A 20541-nucleotide genomic window follows, 5' to 3' on the forward strand; every position below is an offset into this window, starting at 1 on the left:
TCTGTACACGGCAAGTGGCTGTGGATGAGTCACGGAATCACAGAATAGCTGGGGCTGGAAGGGATCTCTGGAGATCATCCAGTCCAACCCCCTGTCAAGGCAGGGGCACCCAGAGCAGGTGACACAGGAACTCATCCAGGTGGCTTGGGAATGTCTCCAGAGAGGACACTCTACAGCCTCCCCGAAGAGTGAAGCTGGTGGGGAAGATGCTCTCCTGCTCCATTCCCGTGGGGAGCTCCACCCGTGTGCACCAGAGCTGTCCGACACCGCTCCGGGGCCGCGGCTGCTCCGCCGGGAGATGTCACACCCCGAGCCGAGCCCTGGCTGTCCCAGCCCCGGGGATGCTCCGCTGGGAGACGTCCCGGCCCCGGGGATGCTCCGCTGGGAGATGTCACACCCCGAGCCGAGCCCTGGCTGTCCAACCCTGGGGATGCTCCGTCGGGAGATGGCACACCTCGTACCGGGACACCTGGCTGTCCTAGCCCCGGGAATGCTCCGCCAGGAGATGTCCCAGCCCGGGGATGCTCCGCCGGGAGATGCCACATCCCGAGCCCGTCCCGGCCGGTCCCAGCTCCGGGGATGCTCCGCCGGGAGATATCCCAACCCCGACGATGCTCAGCCGGGAGCTGCCACACCCCGAGCTCGGCCCTGGCTGTCCCGCGGGGGCGGAGCGCTGCCCACGGCCCGGGCCGGCCCCCACAGCCCCGATCCCACCCCGGTCCCGCCCGGTCCCGCCCCGATCCCCACCCCGGGGGCGGTGCCGCGGGGCAGCCCCGGCGCGGCGGGGCCCGGCCCGGCCCGCAGACGCCGCCGCCGCCGCCGCCATGAGCAGCGCCGAGCCGCGGGCTCAGCCCGCCTGGCAGCGCCAGATCCTGGAGCGCAAGCGGGCCAAGCTGGCGGGGGCGGGCGGCGAGCCCGAGGCGCCGGCCGGGGAGCGGCTGGTGGTGGCCGAGAGCCTGGGCCCGCTCCGCGAGAACCCCTTCATGCGGCTGGAGAGCGAGCGGCGCCGGCTGCGGCAGGGGCGGCCCGGGCCCGGCACGGCGGCGCGGCCGCTGCAGCAGCTGCTGGAGCTGTACAGCGCCGTGCCCGGCATCCGCACCATCCGCGCCGACAACATCCTCATCATCGAGTCCCGCACCGACCCCGCCGCCTGCTTCGCCGCGGGGGACGCGCCGCCCGCTCGCCGCCGGGACCGGGACAAGGACAGGGACGCTGCCGGCGGCCCCGACCCGCTGCGGGAGCTGCTGGCCCGGCGCGGGGCCGCGCTCGCCGAGATCCGCGCAGACCAGGTCGTCATCTACGAGGCGGCCGAGCCGCCCGAGGCGGCCGAGCCGGGCACCGTCAGCCGCCTCCTGGAGAAGTTCGGGCAGCGGCCGCGGGGCCGCCGCCGCCGAGGGGACGCGCTCGCCGGCACTGGCACCGGCCCTGGCACCGGCGGGGCCGCGGCTCCGCCGCAGGTGGGAGGGGGCTCTGCCCGGGCTCCGGGGCCCGGCGCCCCCCGCGCCCCCCCCGGCCCCGCACAGGGGCCCCGGCCCGGCCCGCGCCCCGGCTCCGAAGGCGGCCCCGGCGCCCCCGCCCGCTGTCCCGCAGCCGCCCCCGGGTGCCCCCCGCGCTGCCCCCGCCCCGGCGGGCACGGCCGCGCTCCCGTCCCCTGTCCCGCAGCCGCTGTCCCCGCGGGCCGCCACCCCCCAGCCGCTGCCGGCGCCTCCCAGGGCTGTCACCCCCGAGCCCGCGCCACCTCCCCGGGCTGCCACCCCACCGGCTGCCCCCGGCGCTGCCACCCCCCAGCCCGCGGTGTCCCCCCGGGCCGTGCCCCCCGAGCCCGCAGCCCCCCAGCCCGCCCCGGCCGCCCCCAAAGCCGCAGCCCCCCAGGCCAATTGCTTTGTGCACAAGATCAGCTCCAACTCGTTCACGGTGACGCCCCGGGGGCAGCTCCCCGTGCCCCCCGCGCCCCGCGGCCCCGAGCCCGCCGCTGCCCCCGCCGCCCGCACCCCGGGCCCGCCCGTGCCATCCATCCCCGCCGCCCGCGCCGCCAACAACGCCAGGAGGCCGAAGCCGGCGGGCCCAGAACCGGCCGTGCCGCCCCTGCCCAGTGCCAGTCCGGCCCCCAGTGCCACCGGCCCCGCTCCGCCGCTCGCTCTCTCCGCCGCTGCCCCCCGGCCCGGCGGCTCCTTCGAAATCCACCCGGCCCCCAAGCCCGACTTGGCGGCCATCCCAGCCCACGACCTGCAGGCACAGGCTCTGGCCAAGCTGCGCCTGAATTCACGCAATTCCTTCCTGTTCGTGCCCCGGCGGGAGGGCAGCCCGGCCCGGCTCCTCTCTGCCCGGCCGGGGCCGCCCGCGGAGCCCCGGGCACCGAGGGAGCCCCCGAGGGAGCCCCCGAGGGCGCCGGCCCCGCAGCAGGAGGAGCCCATCCCCTCCCCACCCGCGCCCCTGGAGCCCTTGGTACCTGTGACTTACATCGATGACATTGTGGAGCCGGACAGTGGGGAGGTTTCCCCCAGGGCCGGCTCGACCGCGAGGACGGGCAGCTCGGAGCAGCCGGGAGGAGCTGGCCCTGACCTGGAGATGGAATTTTCCTCCGTGCCCCTCTACAGACCCCACTCTGCGCCCCAGCAGAGAGGAGGAGGCAGCACCTTCACTGTCGTGCCCAAAAGGAAGCCCGTCGCCTCAGGGCTGCAGGCTCCCACCGATGCCAGCGCAAGGCCACAGCGGGAGGAAGAGGAGGAGGAGGAGGAGAGCAAAGGCAGAGACAAAGCCATGGAGAACGCTGATGGGCCCCAAGTGGGAGTGGCCCATAAGAAGCGCTACCCCACGGTGAACGAGATCGAGGTCATCGGGGGGTACCTCTCCCTGGAGAGGTCCTGCATGAGCAAGACGGGCTCTCGACGCAAGAAGGTAAGAGTTGCCCGGGCACCTCTGCCCAGCAGCCAGCCTGGAAGGGGCTCCTGATGCTTTTGGCCTGGCTGTCCATGGGGCACCGGGTGGGAAGGTGGGCATTGTGTGTGGCCTTTCTGAGAGCCAGGGGCTGCTCCCAGGGAGGGGTCAGTGGGTGAGCCAGGGGCTGCTCCCAGGGAGGGGTCAGTGGGTGAGCCAGGGGCTGCTCCCAGGGAGGGGGCACTGGGTGAGCCAGGGGGTGCTCCCACTGAGGGGCACTGGCTGAGCCAGGGGCTGCTCCCACTGAGGGGCACTGGGTGAGCCAGGGGCTGCTGCCAGTGAGGGGTCAGTGGGTGAGCCAGGGGGTGCTCCCAGGGAGGGGGCACTGGGTGAGCCAGGGGCTGCTCCCACTGAGGGGCACTGGCTGAGCCAGGGGGTGCTCCCAGGGAGGGGGCAGTGGGTGAGCCAGGGGCTGCTCCCACTGAGGGGCACTGGCTGAGCCAGGGGCTGCTCCCACTGAGGAGCACTGGGTGAGCCAGGGGCTGCTGCCAGTGAGGGGGCACTGGGTGAGCCAGGGGCTGCTGCCAGTGAGGGGGCACTGGGTGAGCCAGGGGCTGCTCCCAGTGAGGGGCACTGGGTGAGCCAGGGGCTGCTCCCACTGAGGGGCACTGGGTGAGCCAGGGGCTGCTCCCAGGGAGGGGGCACTGGGTGAGCCAGGGGCTGCTCCCCGTGAGGGGGCAGTGGGTGAGCCAGGGGCTGCTCCCCATGAGGGGGCAGTGGGTGAGCCAGGGGCTGCTCCCAAGGAGGGGGCACCGGGGGAGCCAGGGGCTGCTCCCAGGGAGGGGGCACTGGGTGAGCCAGGGGCTGCTCCCCATGAGGGGGCACTGGGTGAGCCAGGGGCTGCTCCCAGGGAGGGGGCACTGGGTGCTGTTCCACGGGACAGCTGAGGGTGGGATCTCCCACGTCTTCCCTTCTTGGAGATACAATAACAGAAAGTAAAACATTTCAGAGACTGGAAATCAGGGCGGTGGTTTGAGCTGCTTTCCCCCCAGCTCTGCTCACGGTGCCAGCAGGTGCTGGACGTGTTGAGCTCCCCGTGGTCACTTGGACAGCGTGGCATTGGTGTGTTCCCAGCATTAGTGATCTATTGATAGAGGCTCAGGAATTGGGTCTCGATTAGGCAGAAAGAGATCAGCAAGAACTTAAGTCCCTTGATAGGATTATACCACCTGCTCGTTCTGGATGTGCAGCCACAGCTCTGAAGATCCGAGAGACATCGATTGCTCCAAGTGCCTTTGGAGCGAGTGCCAGATTTCCTCACTGCTTGGGATCTAACTTAGATCCTTGTGAGCCCTGAATTGAGAGTTAATCTTTGTAGGGCTTGGTGAAACGCATCTGGATGTGATAAGAGGAGGAGTGGGCGGGAGTTGTTGGGCTCAGAAAGCAGCGCACTGAGGTGGCAGATGCCGCTCCCAGGGCTGCTTTCCCAGAGCAGGGAGAGTTGTTTGACATTCCGTTACCTAAACCCAAGTGGATACTGATGGACTGAATCCACAGGGGTGCCCGAGGCGCTGAGCATTATCATTTGAGGAAATGCAGGGTGCCTCTCGTTTGAAGGGAGGCAGGGAGTGCTGCTTCCCTGCCTTAATGCTGAGATTCCTTCCTGTGTTAATTTAATGGTGACTAATGCAGGGAGCAGGTCTGGAGCACGAGCACCTTGAGATCCTGAATAAGCAAATGAGCAGGAGTGATGAAGTGTTGATTCTCACTCAGTGCTCATGAAGTTTTACCTTGTTCTGCTACAGGGAAGTGCTTGGTCAGACTGGAGTTGTTCTGCTGTTTAAACACATGCTGGCTTGAACTCCTTCCAGCTGTTTTCTTGGCTCTGCTCAGTTCAGTTTGGAGTGTTAGTTGGATTTACACCAAATCAGGTGTGTGCTCTAAATGATGAAAATACCAATACATGTTAGAGTTATGGATGCTCTTAGGATGGAGCAGAAGATGCAGATGTTGTGGGACAGCCACTCTTGGGCAAGCCCTGCTCCTGATGCAGCAGCTGAGGAGCTGATTTCTCTGAGCAGGGAATGCTGTTGGGGCCCAAGGAACAAAGCCTCAAGTAAGCAAACCCAATTAAATGGTGCTCAAATGAAAGCTGTCCTGAGAATTACAAAACAAAGGGAGAGAGATGAGGGCAAGGCCAGCACAGCAAATGAGTTGGTCGAACTCTGGAACAGGAAGCCAGAGAAGTCTTGGCATCTCCAGCCTTGGACTTGTCTGAAACTTGCCTGGGGAAAGCCTTGAGCAACTGGCAGGTCAGACCTGCTTAAGGCAGGAGTTGGAACTGGAGACCTCCAGAGGACCTTTCCTAACTGAAAATATCATCATGTTGGTTAACAACTGTTCTGTCTGTCAGTGTTGGATTTGTGTGACTCGGGCAGGTCATGGAGCTTCTCTGCCCATGTTCTTGTCAGCTGAGTGGCATGAGCTGGCCCGCAGTGCAGAGGAGGTGCTGAGTGCTGCAGGATGCACACACAGCTCTGACAGCCTGGGGAGGGATGTCCTGCCTGAGGACTGGTACAAACACCTCGTTTTTGGGAGCAGGGGAGAGAGGTTAAAAGGCAAAGCAATAACTGCCTGTTACGCTGCAGAGCTCAGGAGGCTGAAACAAATGGGGACTTTTTAAAGTAAGATCCAGCTTAAGGAGAAGTAGAAGAGTCAAGTTTCTGTGTGAAGTCAAATGTGGTGATGTAGTGTGAGAAACGCCCATTTTTTTTCAGTTCCCTTCCTGCTCAGGGTGGCAAGCACAGGCTTTGACTATAGACGGCATTTAGGAGTTGCTGATGTTGGAGCAAGTGGAAAGAGTTCTGTTTACTCTTGACCCAGAGGATGTTTGTGGCTTTTACTCTGGGTAATAAGGGCTGTTGATGCCTGAAAAGGAAGGAGCTCGTATTAGGATGCATTCCTTGGTTTCTTCCCAAGAGATCTCTGTGTGTTGCCAAAGCAACCAGCCAAAAACAAGGTTCTGTTTTGGAGCTGTGTCAGAGGTTTCAGAAACTTGATTTTGGCCTGAATTGGGCAGAACAGACAGTTCCTGGGAGCTGCAGGTCTTTGATAAAACCAAAGTCCCTTTCTCTTTTGGGGTATCAAACTCAAGGCTGATGCTGGTTTTAGTGAGCAGCTACCTGTGTCTCTGGGGGTGAATGAGCATCTTCCTTTCCAAACCTTGCCCTGGGTTTGCTCCAGTTTTGCTCCATGCTCAGTGAAACTTTGATGCCTTGGAAAATCTCAGTGGTTTGCTGGTGCCCAGCAGGAATCTCAGAGAGATAAAAAGCAGGTCTAGCTCAGCCTGGACATGCTCTGGGTCATTGGGTATGGACAGTCAGGGCTAATGATTTATTAGGGAGGGAGGGAGGCAGCCCTGGCAGTTGGACCTGCTGTTCTGTGAGATGCAAATGGTGTTTTGATTCAGATGTGGAAATTGGGCCTCTCTTTTCATCCCCATGTCTGGCCACTGATGGCCTGGCTAGTAAAGAGCCCAGCAGAATGGAGCTGGCATGGCCCACATCCTCTGGCCCACATCCTGCCTGGCTTTTTGGAGCAGAGGAGTGGCTGGACAGGCTGGGAGCAGGTCCCAGCTCTGCCCTGCACAGAGGGAGCTCCAGCCCCTGCTCTGGGCTGCTCACAGTTCTGCAAGACTTGTCACTTTGGTGGCCCCAGGGATGCTGCTGGTGGTCAAGGGCTTTCAGGAAGAACAGCTTTCCTCCCCTTCCAGACCTTCAAATATGTGAAGCAGCTGTTAGTTTTGGAGTTGGAGTTTGGAGGGAGACAGAGAAAGATGCTGTTCTGTGTCAGATAACAAGTGTGTTCCCAGCTCTCTGGTGCAGCTGCAGCTGCTGTGGTGGGACAGGCAGTGCTCACCCAGGCCCTGAAGGTCAGCGTGGTGCTGGGCGTGAGGGCACAGCAGGATGTGCCCTGACTGTGCCCATGTGGGCAGGGACCTGGAGCTTTTGTCCTCCTGCAGGGTTAAGGTGCCCTTGAGGGCTCTTCATCTGCTCCGTGGCTGTTGTGAGACCTCTCCAAGGTGTACCAACACTAGTTCAGATAAAGCAGTGGGGGTGTGACTTGGTCTGAGGACTCAGTGACCATTTCCAGCCCTGGGCAGCTGCTGGAGGAGCCTGGCTGAGCTCTCAGCTCCAATGACCAGCACAGGATACGTGCACAGGGGTGGAAGGAGACCTGCTGACCTTTGTTCTAAAGCAGGAGTGGGGCAGAGGGTGCAGAGCACTGCTGGTGACCTCTGCTCAGGGCTCCTCTTTGGTATTGCAGAGGAGCAGCAGCGTTTCAGCCTGGTGGCCCCGGGAGGAAGGGAAGGCTTTGCTGCAGGATGTGGATCTTTGGGATCTGAGAGGATAAAATCTGGCTCAGCTGAGCTGACAGGAATCAATGGTGGTTTGGTCACCTGCCAGAATAACGTACAATAAAGCTGTCAGCGAGATAGAAATCTGAGTTTCTGCAGAGCATGTGACTGGCACGTTGGAGGGAGAGCTGGGAAAGGACAGCAAACTGCAGAGCCAGCCCACTGCAGGGGAGCAGTCACTGCCTTTGGGCTTCATCTCCTCGGGGCAGGACCCTGCTGGGCACGTCCTGTGTGTGCAGCATTTGCCCTGGCTGTGCTCCTTCCATGTGTCATGTCACTCCTGCTCTTCATCCCAAGTTTGTCCTCTCCAGGCAAAGTGACTTCTGGCCAGGCCACCCAAAGTCCTGTGAGTAACAGGACCTGAGAGCCAACAGACAGCAGGTTGTTGATGGGTTTAATGTGTGTTTCTTGTCACAGCTGGTGGTTTGCTGTGTGCTGGCAGGCGAGCCCGAGCCCTGTGGGAGCACAGGGATTATGGGAACAGGGCTGGTGGGATCCAAACCACTTGGAGTCCAGTGCTGAATGCTCTTCAGAGATGTTCAGCTGAACTTCCAAAAGTTCTAGCTTATGTAGACTTCAGGGAGGTCCATTTCCTAATGTTTTGGCTTTCAAATTCCTGCTTAAATGTCTGTTCAAAAAATATTCTAAATCCCCCTCAGTTTTCAGTGTTTGCAGGACTGGGCAGCAGCTTTGTTGGTCTAACCTGCTGAACTTTTTGCTTGTGTAGTTTTCCATCTGTTGAGTTCTGCTGGAGATGGTCTCCTGGGAGAACCAGGTGTAGGCTTGGGATGTTGGCAGGGATGAACATTTCCAGCTTATTGCCCAGACCTGTTTGGAGCAGGTCTGCACAGTGTGGAATCTAAATACTGGTGGCTGCCTGAAGTGGTTTTTTGTAATGTATAACACAATTAAATTAACCATAACACAAGTAAATTAATCTGGTGGTAGAAGCAAAAATCTCTTTGCAGAAATTCCTTAGATTACGTCATCTCTGTGTTTTGGAGGGAACAGGACAGAGATTTATGTTCTTTAGCTCTGAGAGCTGCGTGTTCTTGCTCTGTTTTCTGTCTCTGGCTGTGCTCTGCTGGGGCAGATCATCCATCTGGCACTTCTAAGGAGGGGCCATGGCAGTGTCTGCCATGGATGTGTTGCATTTTTGGTCAATGAGCTCAGCAGTGATAAGTCACGCTCAGGAAATCAGTGTGCTGGATGAGCAGGCACAGCCCCTGCCCTGCAGAGGGATCTGCACTGGCTGTCACATGTCAGCAGGCTCTTTCACCCACACAGGGCCATTTCCCTGCCCTTTTGTATTTTTGCTGATTTTTAGCCTGAGATGTTGATGGCTGAAGGCTAAAAATCAGAATTTGCTGTAAATACATCTTTTAAACCACTTCACAAGCTGCACCCGAGGCTGGTGGTGGGGCCAGGAGGGTTTTTTTGTTTCCCCACTGCCTGCCAGCTGCTTGAAGTGCTGGTACTTTGTTGTACAAACCCTGGCAGAGCAGATGAGTCAGATTTATCTCATCTCTGTAGTGGGAAACTTGCTGTGACTGAGGTTCCCCGTGGCCTCACCACTCCCAGGCTTTGCCTCCTGCTGAACCAACACTCTGAGCTGCTGCAGATCCCTCTGGTTTTCCTCCTCCCAGCCCCTGCCACTGTCAGCAGTGAGGAGAACGGGACAGAAGAGTTAAAATAGAAGCTCTTAGGCAAATTAGAGACAAGCCTGGCTTAGGAGCTGGTTAGGAGGTGCCCAGGGCTCAGCTTGCCCCAGAGCTCGAGAGATTTGAAGTACTTTGTGTTCTGAACTCTAATCACAGGGATTACAGTTAATGTTGTTTTAATCAGTTTCCTTAATCTGTGCACCAGATTGGAGATGGTTTATAATTTCTCTCTATCTCAAGGATTCAGCTTGTCTTGGGTTTGGGTTTTTCTCCCCACGTTGGTTTTTCCAGGACATTGGTCATGGTGTTCTGAGAGGAGCAGAGCTGGGACACACTGGGGCTGTCTGGGGCAGGAGTCCTGCTGGTCTGTCTTGTGTGTGGGGAATGGCAGGAAAAATGAAAATGTTCAGTTTCTCTGTTGAGTGGCAGCAAAGGAATTGTCTGTAAGAGCTGCAGCAGCAGCATCTCCTTCTCCTCAGGGGTTGTGCTCAGCCCCTTCCCGAGTGAAACCTGAATTTAAAACCTATTCACAGCCCAGACTCTTCCCAGTGACTGCAGTGGGGGTGGGAATGGTGTGAGGCTGGGAGGAATCACTGCTGGGACAGTTGGTGTAGGAAGAGTCATGTGAAGGGTCTGTATCACTTCCCAACTTCCCAAACATCCTGGGAAAATCTGCACTGGAGGAACTCGGTGCTGATGTTTTCCAAGAAGTGCCCTTTGGATGGTCTGGGGAGCTTGGCAGGATGGAGCTGCTGGGTTTGGGGCACTGGAAGGAGTGTGGGCAAGCTGGAGGAGATACCCCAGACATGGTGACAGCAGAACACTGGTGTGCTTAGAGTTGTGTGCCTTGGGGCTGGTGAAAATGCAGGGCTGAGGGAGATCCCTGAGGCTCCTGGTGAACCTGCTGCACCTTCTGCATGTTGTAGAGAAAAAGGGCAAGAGAGACATGAACTCTGTCATGCAGGGGACACTGAGCAAGTCACTGAAACCTTTTGGTCCTGAAGTCTGCAGTGAGCTCCTTGGTGGGATGGGAGGTAATTCTGTTCCCAACCTCCCTGGATTTCCCCTGGAATGATGCTCCAGTGGTTCTCATTCCAGCCCCAAACCAAGGCATTTGTTTGAGCTGCTCTGGGCAGTCTGGGTGGCACAGAAACGTTTGGGGGTGGCCTCTCCACTGGGTTGTAGCTACAGATGGTCTGCTCAGAGCTGCCTGGAAAGCAGAATCCTCTGCTGTTGGGGAGCTCTGTGTGTTGTTTATGAAGACACCAAGCCCTGACACTGATTGTACCTTGTTTATCCTGCTCTCTCTGTGTATTCAGGGGTTTGTTTTGTAGATGTAGATCTGTCTAATTGGTAAAGGCCAAGTAAGTTGAATTGCTTGTTAAACTGTGGAAGGCTCTGCCTGCAGATGTGAGGAGGAATAAAGGGCTCCTTGGTCTGTGCCCTGGCACTCTGGGGCTCCAGCTGTGCTTCTTTGGGACCTCTCCTTGTCCAACACAGTAGAGGGAAGAGTTAACCAAGCTCCTGTCCTGTGGTGCTCCCGGGGCTGTCCCCACCCTGTCACTTCTCATCAGGAATTTGAAACTTGCCTGAGTCTTGCAGGAGGAGTTTAATATTTCGAATCTCCATGCATTGCTCCCATCTGCCATGTGCTCCAGCATATTGATTACACAGAGCTGCCTTTGTGGGTTGCCTTGTAAATGGAGACTTTCTTGCTTTGCCTTGTAGCTTGTGTGATCCTGGAGAAAACCTCTCCTTTGCCAGCCAGGCAGGGCTTCCCTGACGTGCTCCTGCTGGAAATCTTTAGTGCCCTTAGCTCTGCTCAGTAACCAACTGTGGTGCAGTCAATAGTTGAGCCAAAGTCAGTGTTCCTTTAGGAAACACTTCTTGGAAAAGCCTGATTGAGTGAGCCTGTGATGACACAGCCAACCCCAGTTCCCCAAAATGATTCTCTTTGTACAGAGTGACAGGAAAAGCACGTTTGTGAAGTGCCATGTGCAGTTTCCATGGGCACACTTAGGCTGCTCCGGGGTTAATCCGATACAGGGACCAAGCCTCAAGTCCCCTGGGTTCCTAAGGATACTTGTCAGGGAAAAACCCTTTATTCTTGTGTCAAGGAAAGGCTTTAGAGGTGCAAAAGCTCCTTATCTTCTCTGGAATGATAGCAAATGCCTTGGTCATGTGCTGATGCTGCTGCAGTCCCCGGGGTGCTATTCCAGGCTGCTGCACAGTTTGTGCCTGCAGTTATTCAACAGTTTGGGCTCACACATGACCACGTTTTCAGGACAAGTACAGGCACGTAGACAAACTCATTGCTAACTCCAAGGAAATGGCTCATTTTCACAAAAGTCCTTTATCTAAAACTTTTCTTTTCGTGGGAGTTGTCCAGATCATGGACTGCAGGTAGCTGTGAAAAAAGTGGTCTCTGCTGAGGTTTGGAGTTTCTGAACTGCTCCTCTGCCTCCTTTTACTAAATCTGCTGCTCTGGGAGAATGCTCAGATGGGAAGACCAGGGTAAACCCTCTGGAGATCTTATCTACCATAAAATACCTGCTTCTGCCCTCTGTTTCCAGGCTCACAAGCAGTTATTTGTCTGTGCAGGGCCCTTCCCTCTCAGCCCATGGCAGCTGGGAGGTTGTTCTGTGTTAGAGGGGTCCTGAGTCTCCATCAGCCAACCCAGTGGCTCTGGGCGTTGAGAAGTTTTCCTGCCCAGCTTGGGGGGCAGTTGCCAAACTTCCCTGGGGTGCTGTGTGTGCACAGCCCTCCTGCCCCATTCCCAGCTGGTCCTGCTGCAGTTTCAGGTGTCAGGTGTGATGTCCTTGTGCTTTCACCTTGTTGACCCAATCTTTAGACAAACCAGTGCAGCAGCAAATGCAGCTCCGTGTAAGATGCACAGGGACATCAGGTCATTGCAAACCCTCACTCTGCTCGTGCTTGATCTCTGAGATGTCAGTCACTCAAGCTGAACTGTCCACCCTCCCTGCAGGTACCAGCCAAACCCTTCTCTGCTGTTGCTGACTGACCAGGTATGAAAAGCTGCTTTAAATCACACCCAGCAACACTTGGCAGCCCATCTTGTCCTGGGGGCCAGAGCAGTCCCTGGGCTTGTCACTTGGGAATTATATTGCTGGAGAAGAGAGAATGATCAGAGGAAAATTAGTACCTAAGAACTAATCCCTGGTTCTCCACAGCTGTTTGGATCTGGTGAAGTCTTGGTGGGTTTGGAGCTGCTGTGGGATGTCAGCAGTGTGCTGACCCTGAGTCTGTGTCCTGGGATATGGTTACAGCCTGATTTTTGTTCTCTTTTAATGCCTGGAACATTTATTTTTCCCTGGCTGTTATAAGGTGAGGGTTTGGATTGCCAAAGAGGTTCCTGTTCAAAAGGTGTAAACACCCTACAGTATCACTTGGGCTTTGCCTCACCAGCCAAGAAGCAAATGTGATAAGGGGTGGAGAAGAGAAAAGCCACAGTAAAGAGATTGCTTCTGGAGCTGAGGATGCAGATTAACCCCCAGAGACTTTCAGGGAGATCTGTGGTGTGTGAGAAGCCACTGGGTGTTTGCTCTGTCATTAAAACTGCCTTGGAGACTTTCCCACCTCCCTTTTGGAGGTATCTGCTGACTGGCATTGCTCATGTCAGAGGTTGGGTTCTATAAACTGGTTATTTTTATTTCTAATAAGTCTCTGTCCATGGGGACTCTTTGGTGGCTGGGCTGGGAGCTGCCTGCCCTGAAACAAGGGTGACTTCTGTTTTCTTTTCTAAAAGAGGCTTGTATGACTACTCAGATTTATGCACACAGGGCAATGTTTGCCCTGCCTTCCCTTTTCCTGGGTACTTTATTACTCATTACTGTTCAAATCCTAGCAAATAAAGAAATGATTCTTGCTATGGCAACAAGGATCTGTTGGCTGAACAGCACAATATTCCCTGAAAGCCCTGCTTTGCTCTTCCCAGCATGTCTCTGATTGCTGGGTAGAGTATTAATATATAGATAATTGGGTTGGTTTGTGACACAGTTGTGGGTGAAGCCCTCAGGTGAGTGAAGAGTGACAAATCCCTGCAAACATCCACAGCTGAAGGGTGCAAAATTCTTCCTTGCCACAACTGGCAGCTGCTGCTGGGGCAGCACTGGGGAGAGCAGTGCTGAGCCAGGCTGGGCAGAGCCCTCTCTGGCTGGACTCCAGCGTGCTTGGCTCTGCTGGAATACACTTTTCTTCTAAAGAAACATCCCCTCTTGCCTTTTGTGTGCCCATGAAAGCCTCAGTGGTCTGGCAAGGGGCTGCTGGCTGTGCAAACCTGTTGTGTGTGCCAGTACTGGGCTCCTGATTTTCCTTGTTGGATGGTTCCTGGGCCTGAAGGTGCCCGTGTTCCTGACACACAGCACTCTGTTCTGCTCCGTGGCTGCTCAGAGCCTTCTGTAAGGCAGCTCTGCCCTGTGTGTCCCTGGTTCTGCCTGAGCACCTCACCCTCATCCTCTGCTGGGTCAGGCTTGGGCTGTGCTTCCCTGAAATCACATCATGCTCGGGGAGGAAGCTCAGCAGGTTTATGGCTTTGGGTTTTGGTGCTCTGTCCCTGCACGGGCAGGGCTGGCTGAGCTCCCCGAGGTGTTTCCGTGTGCCTGGTTGTTCCTTGTGTTTGCTTTGCCTGGGTGTGCCCAGAGCTGCTCTGCTGGTGCTCAGGCTGTGGGGCAGAGGGTGGGACACCCCCACCAGCGTGGGGTTCTCATACAATCATAGAATCATAGATTGGGTTGGAAAAGACCTCTGAGATCATCAAGTCCAACCCTTGGTCCAACTCCAGTCCCTTTACCAGATCATGGCACTCAGTGCCACGGCCAAGCTCACCTTAAAAAACTCCAGGGATGGGGAATCCACCCCCTCTCTGGGCAGCCCATTCCAATGCCTGAGCACTCTCTCTGCAAAGATTTTCTTTCTGCTCTCCAACTTCAATTTCCCCTGGCAGAGCTTGAGCCCATCGTGCCCCCTTGTCCTATTGCTGAGTGCCTGGGAGAAGAGACCAACCCCCACCTGGCCACAACTTCCCTTCAGGTTTTGGCAGGACTTGTGCCATGGTGTGGCCATGCCATGCACGACTGCCCAGTGTGAGTCTTGGTGTGGCTGCTGGAGCAGCAGGTGCTGTCCTGAGCTGTCCCCAGCTGTCCCCTGGTGTGTGTGGCTGCACTGCTGTGGTTAATGATTGCTCTGGGGGGATGGCTCCAGCACTTCCTCCTGCACAGGTGTATGGGAGACTCCTGCAGGACACCCAGCCTGTGAACTGGGTGAACTGGCTGTGGGCAGTGGGAGCTGGGAGGGTTTGGGACTGTTGGGGTGTTGCCTCTGGGCACTGTGTGGGGAGTGTGACATCTCTGGGCCACTTGTGGGCCTTCTGCTCTTTGGTTTTATTCCCTGGTGAGGCTGTTTCCTCCTCCAGCACTACATGCACCTTTGGTCCAAACTGGACTCTTAAGTAATTTTTCTTAGAGATTTCCTCCAGATAATAGCAAACCACAAACACTTAGTTCCATCTCCCAGGCTTAAATTCTAAACCCAAGGCACATCTCTCCTGTCTCACCTGTTTTCCATGCTTAGCCAAGTCCTTCATGCCCTTCAGTGCAGTTGCCAGCACTGGTAAGCAGCCTGTGTGCAGTGTCTGGTTCTGGGATAGCTCCTGAGGTTCCAGGAGCCCTGGGCACCTCCACCCTCGTGGCCTTCGTGCCTGGCAGTGTGGCTTGTCCTCAGTACAGACACCGCATTGTGAGCAGTCGCAGCCTGGCTCGGATCAGGGAGCATCTAGGTCAGCAGCAGGGATGGGAAATTCAGGGAACAGCAACTGGGATGCTCTGATCTTCTGGACTGTTTTGTTGCAACCCCTTTTCTTTGAAATACAATCACTCTTCTCCCCCTGTGTCATCTGGAGAAGGCCAGAGTGGCTCTGAGCAGGGCTGAGCAGGGAGTGGGGAAGGGCAGCTGGTTGCCCTCACTGCTGTTTCCATCCTGCCTTCTCCTGGAGGTGTGTCCAAGGTACATCCTGCCCTGGGGTGGGGTGGCACCCCAAGTGTGCCTCTGCAGGGTGGAGGAGGTGCAGTGCTCACCCTGTTGCCCAGAGTCGAGTTAAACCCCCCCTGCTGTTGTGCTGAAAGGGCAGTGAAATGCTCCCTGCAGACCCTGAGCCCCCCCCAGCTCCCGGTTCCACGGGCAGCACAGGTGACACTGTGGCCCACTGGCAGCTCTGGCACCTGGGCAGCTCCCTGGGGACTTCAGCAGCCCCCAGCAGTGTGGCACTGGTGCTCTGACCACTGGGCATGCAGCAGCTGCTGTTCCAGGGAATAAATGCACCTGGGCAGCAGGTGTGGTGTTTGAGAGCTGCCTGGGGCCAGGTGTCACTGCCCAGCCCGTGGGGAACTCTTGGGTGAGGAAAACTGCAAACATGGCACACGAGGTAAATGTCCTGCACTTGCTCCTTGTCCATCATTACACGGCTCCTGGAGGGATCCATCCAGCTCCTGCTGCCTCTCACACCTGTGCCAGGCTACAACGTCCTTTTCATTCTGTTTATAACCCTATTGACTGGTTTTTAATTGTATTTAGAAGTAGAGGGATCACAACAGCCTTTAGGCAGCTGCTGCTGAACTTTGATCCCTGTTGGCTGGATACTTCCCTACTTCTGGCACAGATCTCTTCCTGGCAAGCTTCTCCTCCCTGTTTGTCTGTTGTGTGCTGCCATCAGCAGCTCTCTGCTCCTTGATGGTTTCTTCTGGTGTTTTTCAAGAGCTGTGATGCATTTTCTCAACCTGCACTTGTGCTGGTATGAAGTTTTTGCCTGTGAATCTCCCCTGCACCTGTTGAGGTGACCTGTAACCAGATCCTCCAAGCACAAAGGTATATAATGATTAGGACAGGCCATGCTGCAAACCCTTCCCTCAGCTTTTCTTTTCAACTTGGAATAGCACATCTGGAGTTCCTTCCATCTCCTGCCGGGTGTTACAGGGAGGATGCAGCCAGGCAGTCCCTGTTGCTTCATTCCTGGTTTAAGCAGCATCCTGATGATAATTACAGTGCTGTAGCCAAGCCAAAATTTTCTTCCTCTGTTATTGACCAGTGTTGAACTTCTCTTAGAGCAAGGGTTGGTCTTAAACACCATTCCATTTCTAGTGGTCTTGCTCTCCAGTTTCCTTCATGACCCATAAAATTCTGGTTTTATCTTGATGAACTCCCATGTCCATCACCTTCATTCCTCAGTTACTGTGCAAAGGTCAGTAGTGAGAATACTGGATGAAACTGGTTTCAAACTAGAACCTTGGCCAGTACTTTCCTTTCTCTGCTGCCACCTGTTACCATCTCCCTTTGTTACTGTTGTTTTATGTAGCTTAAATAGCTCTTTGCCAGGATGTCCTCCCACGACTGCAGCTCTGATCACCAGAGTTTCTGTTTTATGGAGCATGGCTGTACAAACGAGTTGTCAGGCATTAGAACTGTCACCTTTCCAACACATGCATGTTTTCCTTCCCTGCTTGGCAACACTGATCTCTTGAAGGACACTCTGGCAGCTCCTCCTGGGTGCTGGGCATCAGTGTGAGGTGATAGTGAAGGGCATAAAGCCAGAGGTACTCTGGACCCCTGAGCCTCCTGCCTCCATCCCATCCATTTGGCTCTCTGCTTTTGGGGTTTCCCTCAGTGTGGCAAGACCAGGGAATATGGGGAAGGATGGGGGGATATTTAGTCACTCCTATAACCCAGGGTGCAGCTGTGCCAGAGGCACAATTGGGATCAGTGCTGCTCTCTGATCATCCTCCTTTGTTATTGTCTAGATGAAGATCTCCTTCAATGAGACAAGTTTGCAGACTATGTTTGAGTACCCATCAGAGAGCTCCCTGGCAGAAGAAGAGGAAGAAGAGGAAGGACATGTTTCTGAAACAGAGGAGGAAAAATCTTGCAGCTTTTATATTCCACGCCCAAACAGCACTTTGCATCCCAGTACACCTAACTCAGGTGAGTGAGGCAGTGTTGGCACTCTGGGGTGTCTGCTGGTGTCTGATACTGTCCATGTTCCCTACAGACCCTTCTGGGGCTCCACATGGGTGGAAATGCCAATGGAGGGGAAGAGGGAACTGCAGCTGGGCAGCTTCCCTTCTGTTCCTGCCAGGATCCTGGTCCCACTTCCTTTTGGGGTGCTGAGGCATATTTACATCAGCTTTCTCCTTCCAGCAGATTTATCCAGCTACACCCCAAAGCACTCCGTGAAGTTCAGCGAGTGGCAGGAGCAGAAGTATGAGGGTCCTGCTGCAGAGGGACCCCTCCCAAAGGAAGCTGATTCCCATGGGAACCAAGTCATGGTGAGGCTTTAAATCAGCAAGTCTGGGCTTTGTCCTGCTCTGCTGTTCTGGGGCACTGGGTTGTTCTGGGCAGTGGTTGGGACAGGATGTGCCTTTGTGTTCACTGTCCAGGGAGATGTGTCACTGCTGCCAGAGGGACCAACACAGTCCCACTGCCACTCACAGACCTGCCTCTCCCTGTCTGGGTGAAGGAGACTGAAGGCAGCTGGCACACTCTGCTGAGCACAGGGGAGACATGGACCTGCTGGAGTGAGTCCAGAGGAGGCCATGGAGATGCTCTGAGGGCTGGAGCCCCTCTGCCCTGGAGCCAGGCTGGGAGAGCTGGGGGGGTTCATCTGGAGAGGAGAAGGCTCCAGGGAGACCTCAGAGTCCCTTCCAGTGCCTAAAGGGGGCTTGTAAAAATGAGGGACAACATGAGCAGTTGATAGGACAAGCAGGAGGGATTTTAAACTAAAAGAGGAGAGATTTAGATTTGACATTAGGAAGAAATTCTTCCCTGTGAGGGTGGGGAGCCCTAGAGAAGCTGTGGCTCCCTCATCCCTGGGAGTGTCCAAGGCCAGGTTGGACAGGGCTTGGAGTAACCTGGGATAGTGGAAGGTGTCGCTGCCCATGGCAGAGGGTTAGAACAAGATGAGCTTGAAGGTCCCTTCCAGCTCAACCCATTCTGGGATTCTGTGATACTCCAGGAGGGCACATGTGGAGGGGGGATTGAACGCACTGGTTGGCCCTGGGCAAGGTGCCAGTGCCCCTTCCCCGCCAGAGGTGTGGGTGCTCCTTTGCTCCGGGTTTGATGACCCCTCGGTGTCGCTCTGCTCTCCCCACAGCTCACCCCGGCAGAGAAGGGCGGACTCTCGGATTTCAGCAGCGAGCCTGCCCTCTATTTCTGATGGCCCCACGCCCGGTGCTGCAGCAGCAGCTGCTGGGCAGGAGGTGTCAGTGCACCTGCCCACCCACGGAACCCGCCCCGCCGCCGCCCGCCCCGCGGTCTGCGCTGGATCCCGATGCCAAGGGGGAACGAGATGCTTTTAGGCATCTCCAGAGAATATTTGCACTGGATTTTGGGACCTAATTACTACTTTTAAGGCATATGATATATTCTGCCTGTGGCCTTGTGTGTTCCTTGTTCAAGATCAGCTGCTGATTAGGCAAGTGTGCGAAGGACAGAGCTGTAATCCCGGGATGGATGTGGATTCTCTCGGTGCTTACCAGAGTCCAGGCACTGTGCAGGGTCTGGACAGCTTTTGTAACCCCCCATCAGAGGCCTCGGTGGAGAAAGGCTCAGGAGTTGGAGCACTGGGACCATCTGAGCTGGATTCACACTGTGGTTGTGATTTGGCAGATGGGGTGTCAGTTTGGAAAACCAGTGAAGGTTCCTGGTGTTCTTGGGATGTTTCTGGGTCCAGTTTCACTGACCCATCACGGAATTAATGTGCCAGTTCCATCCTTGTGGAGTCACTGCACACCCTGTGGGAGGGATGGGAGAGCAATGACATGCCTTTAGCTTTAGGTGTCATTTTTGCACCAATCTATAAGGAAGTGTCCAGACTGGCTTGAGCCTCTTGAAAATTCCCAAATATTGGCCATAGCTTTGATCTGTCCCTACCCAACTCTGGCATCCAGTCTCTAGGAATTGCTGGTTGTGCTCCAGTTTGCCAGTTCCTCTTGTTGCTCTCTTCCAGATCTGGTTGATCTGTCTTGGTTGGTGGGGAGGGTTCCTTTGAACCACACTCTGCTCCTCTAATCAAAGCACAGGAGGGCACTTTCACTCCTTTCTTCTGCAGAACTTGAACAAGGAATTTTTTTTCTAGGATTTTTATAGTTCTCTTGTAATTGTTTAACGCAGCCAATATGCAAAGGAATCTGCTAGAATCTTCCATTTACATTTTCTACTACTGTAAACTCAGGGTCAGAATTGCACTCTGGAACAGATGGAACACTGCTGCTAATGTGATTTGTACTTTGGGATTAAAAGAGATGCAGTTGGAACAGATCCGGCCTCTTTGGGCTTTATGGAGTGAGTGGTACCCACCGTGGGGCTCTGGCCAAAGGAACAGGCTGGTTGCTTTGATTACACTGGATGTGTTTGTTGCTTTGTCTGTTGTATAGAGATGGTGAATGTTTGCTCGAGGTGTGGGAACTGAAAATGCTCTGCATACCTTGCCCTGGGTTTGGTGTGTGTTGTAGCAGCAGAGGAAGGTTGTTCAGCTGGAAAACACGGTCAGGATTAACTGTCAGTACTTACCTACTTGTAGCCATTCCCTTCTGTGCCTAAATGCTTCTGGAAAGAGAATGCAAAAAAACAAAGTTGAGATATTCAGTAGTTTATTAGATTTTGGCTGGAGGAGACATAAAGGAACACTTTGCACCTCCTTGTCCTTTCCAAGCCCACTCAAGACCTGCTCCCTGTGTGATGTCCTGGTGTCTGCAGTGCAGCTGCCTGTGACATGACACAAATACTGTGGAATTCCACGTGTTGGGGCTTCTGCTGTTAGTGAAATACTGCAGGACAAGGTGCTGACACCGGGCTGGAATGAGGGAAAGTGCAAGACCTCCAGTGAGTGCTAGTGCAAGGGTTAAGTTCTCAGATGTGTGGAGTTAAACCCTGTGCAGTGCCCACAGCCAACGACAGGGGACTGTTTGAAGAAAAGGTTTTTCACAGCTTTTTTAGCAGAAAAGGGCCTAGTGAGCATCTTTACCTGTGGAAAAGCCCAGGCCAGTGTAAGGCAGCTCTGTTTCTAGATTCACAGCTTAGCAAAACTGCAGGTGGTAAAGCAAAAGCTGCTTTCAACTCAAGTTAGGGACAAGGTGTCTGAACTAGTCCTGACTGTTCTGCTCTGGATCAATGAGGAATGCTGAAGCCAACAATACCCTGCAGCCTGTTCCCCTGACCTCAGCCAGCTGCCACATGCTCTGGTACTCGGTGTGCTGTGCTGAGGTAGCTCAGTGCCTGCAGCCCCGGGGGCAGGACAGGCCCAGCAGGGGTGGGAGTGCAGGGGGTGCCCTGGGTGCTGCTGACTGCCTGCCCTGCTGCTTCTCCAGTCACCTGCTCTGCCCTGTCCTGGTTCACACCTCACCCAGCTCTGCTCCAACCCCTGTCTGTGCCAGGTGCCCTGAGCTCACTCCTGACAGAGCAAGGTGAGTGCTGTTGTGAGGGCAAAGCAGCTCAATCACCTCCTGGGACACGCTCCAGGATCACTGTGCTCAGAATGAAAGGTGGGGTTTTTTGTACATGCCTACCCTCATCTCGACCACT

The 20541-nt window shown here is 55.7% G+C and overlaps 1 protein-coding gene across 1 annotated transcript; it reads left to right on the forward strand.

The window, feature by feature from the left end:
• Window positions 1-779: 779 nt before the first annotated feature.
• TPRN (taperin) lies at window positions 780-19278 on the forward strand. The gene is given in 5 exon segments (XM_071574173.1): window positions 780-1481; window positions 1483-2898; window positions 16764-16944; window positions 17161-17288; window positions 18113-19278. Coding segments are annotated over 5 exon segments (2445 nt in total). The 5' UTR covers window positions 780-824; the 3' UTR covers window positions 18176-19278.
• Window positions 19279-20541: the final 1263 nt, after the last annotated feature.

This window comes from Pithys albifrons, chromosome 20 (genome assembly GCF_047495875.1).
Source record: "Pithys albifrons albifrons isolate INPA30051 chromosome 20, PitAlb_v1, whole genome shotgun sequence".
Classification (NCBI taxonomy): domain Eukaryota; kingdom Metazoa; phylum Chordata; class Aves; order Passeriformes; family Thamnophilidae; genus Pithys; species Pithys albifrons.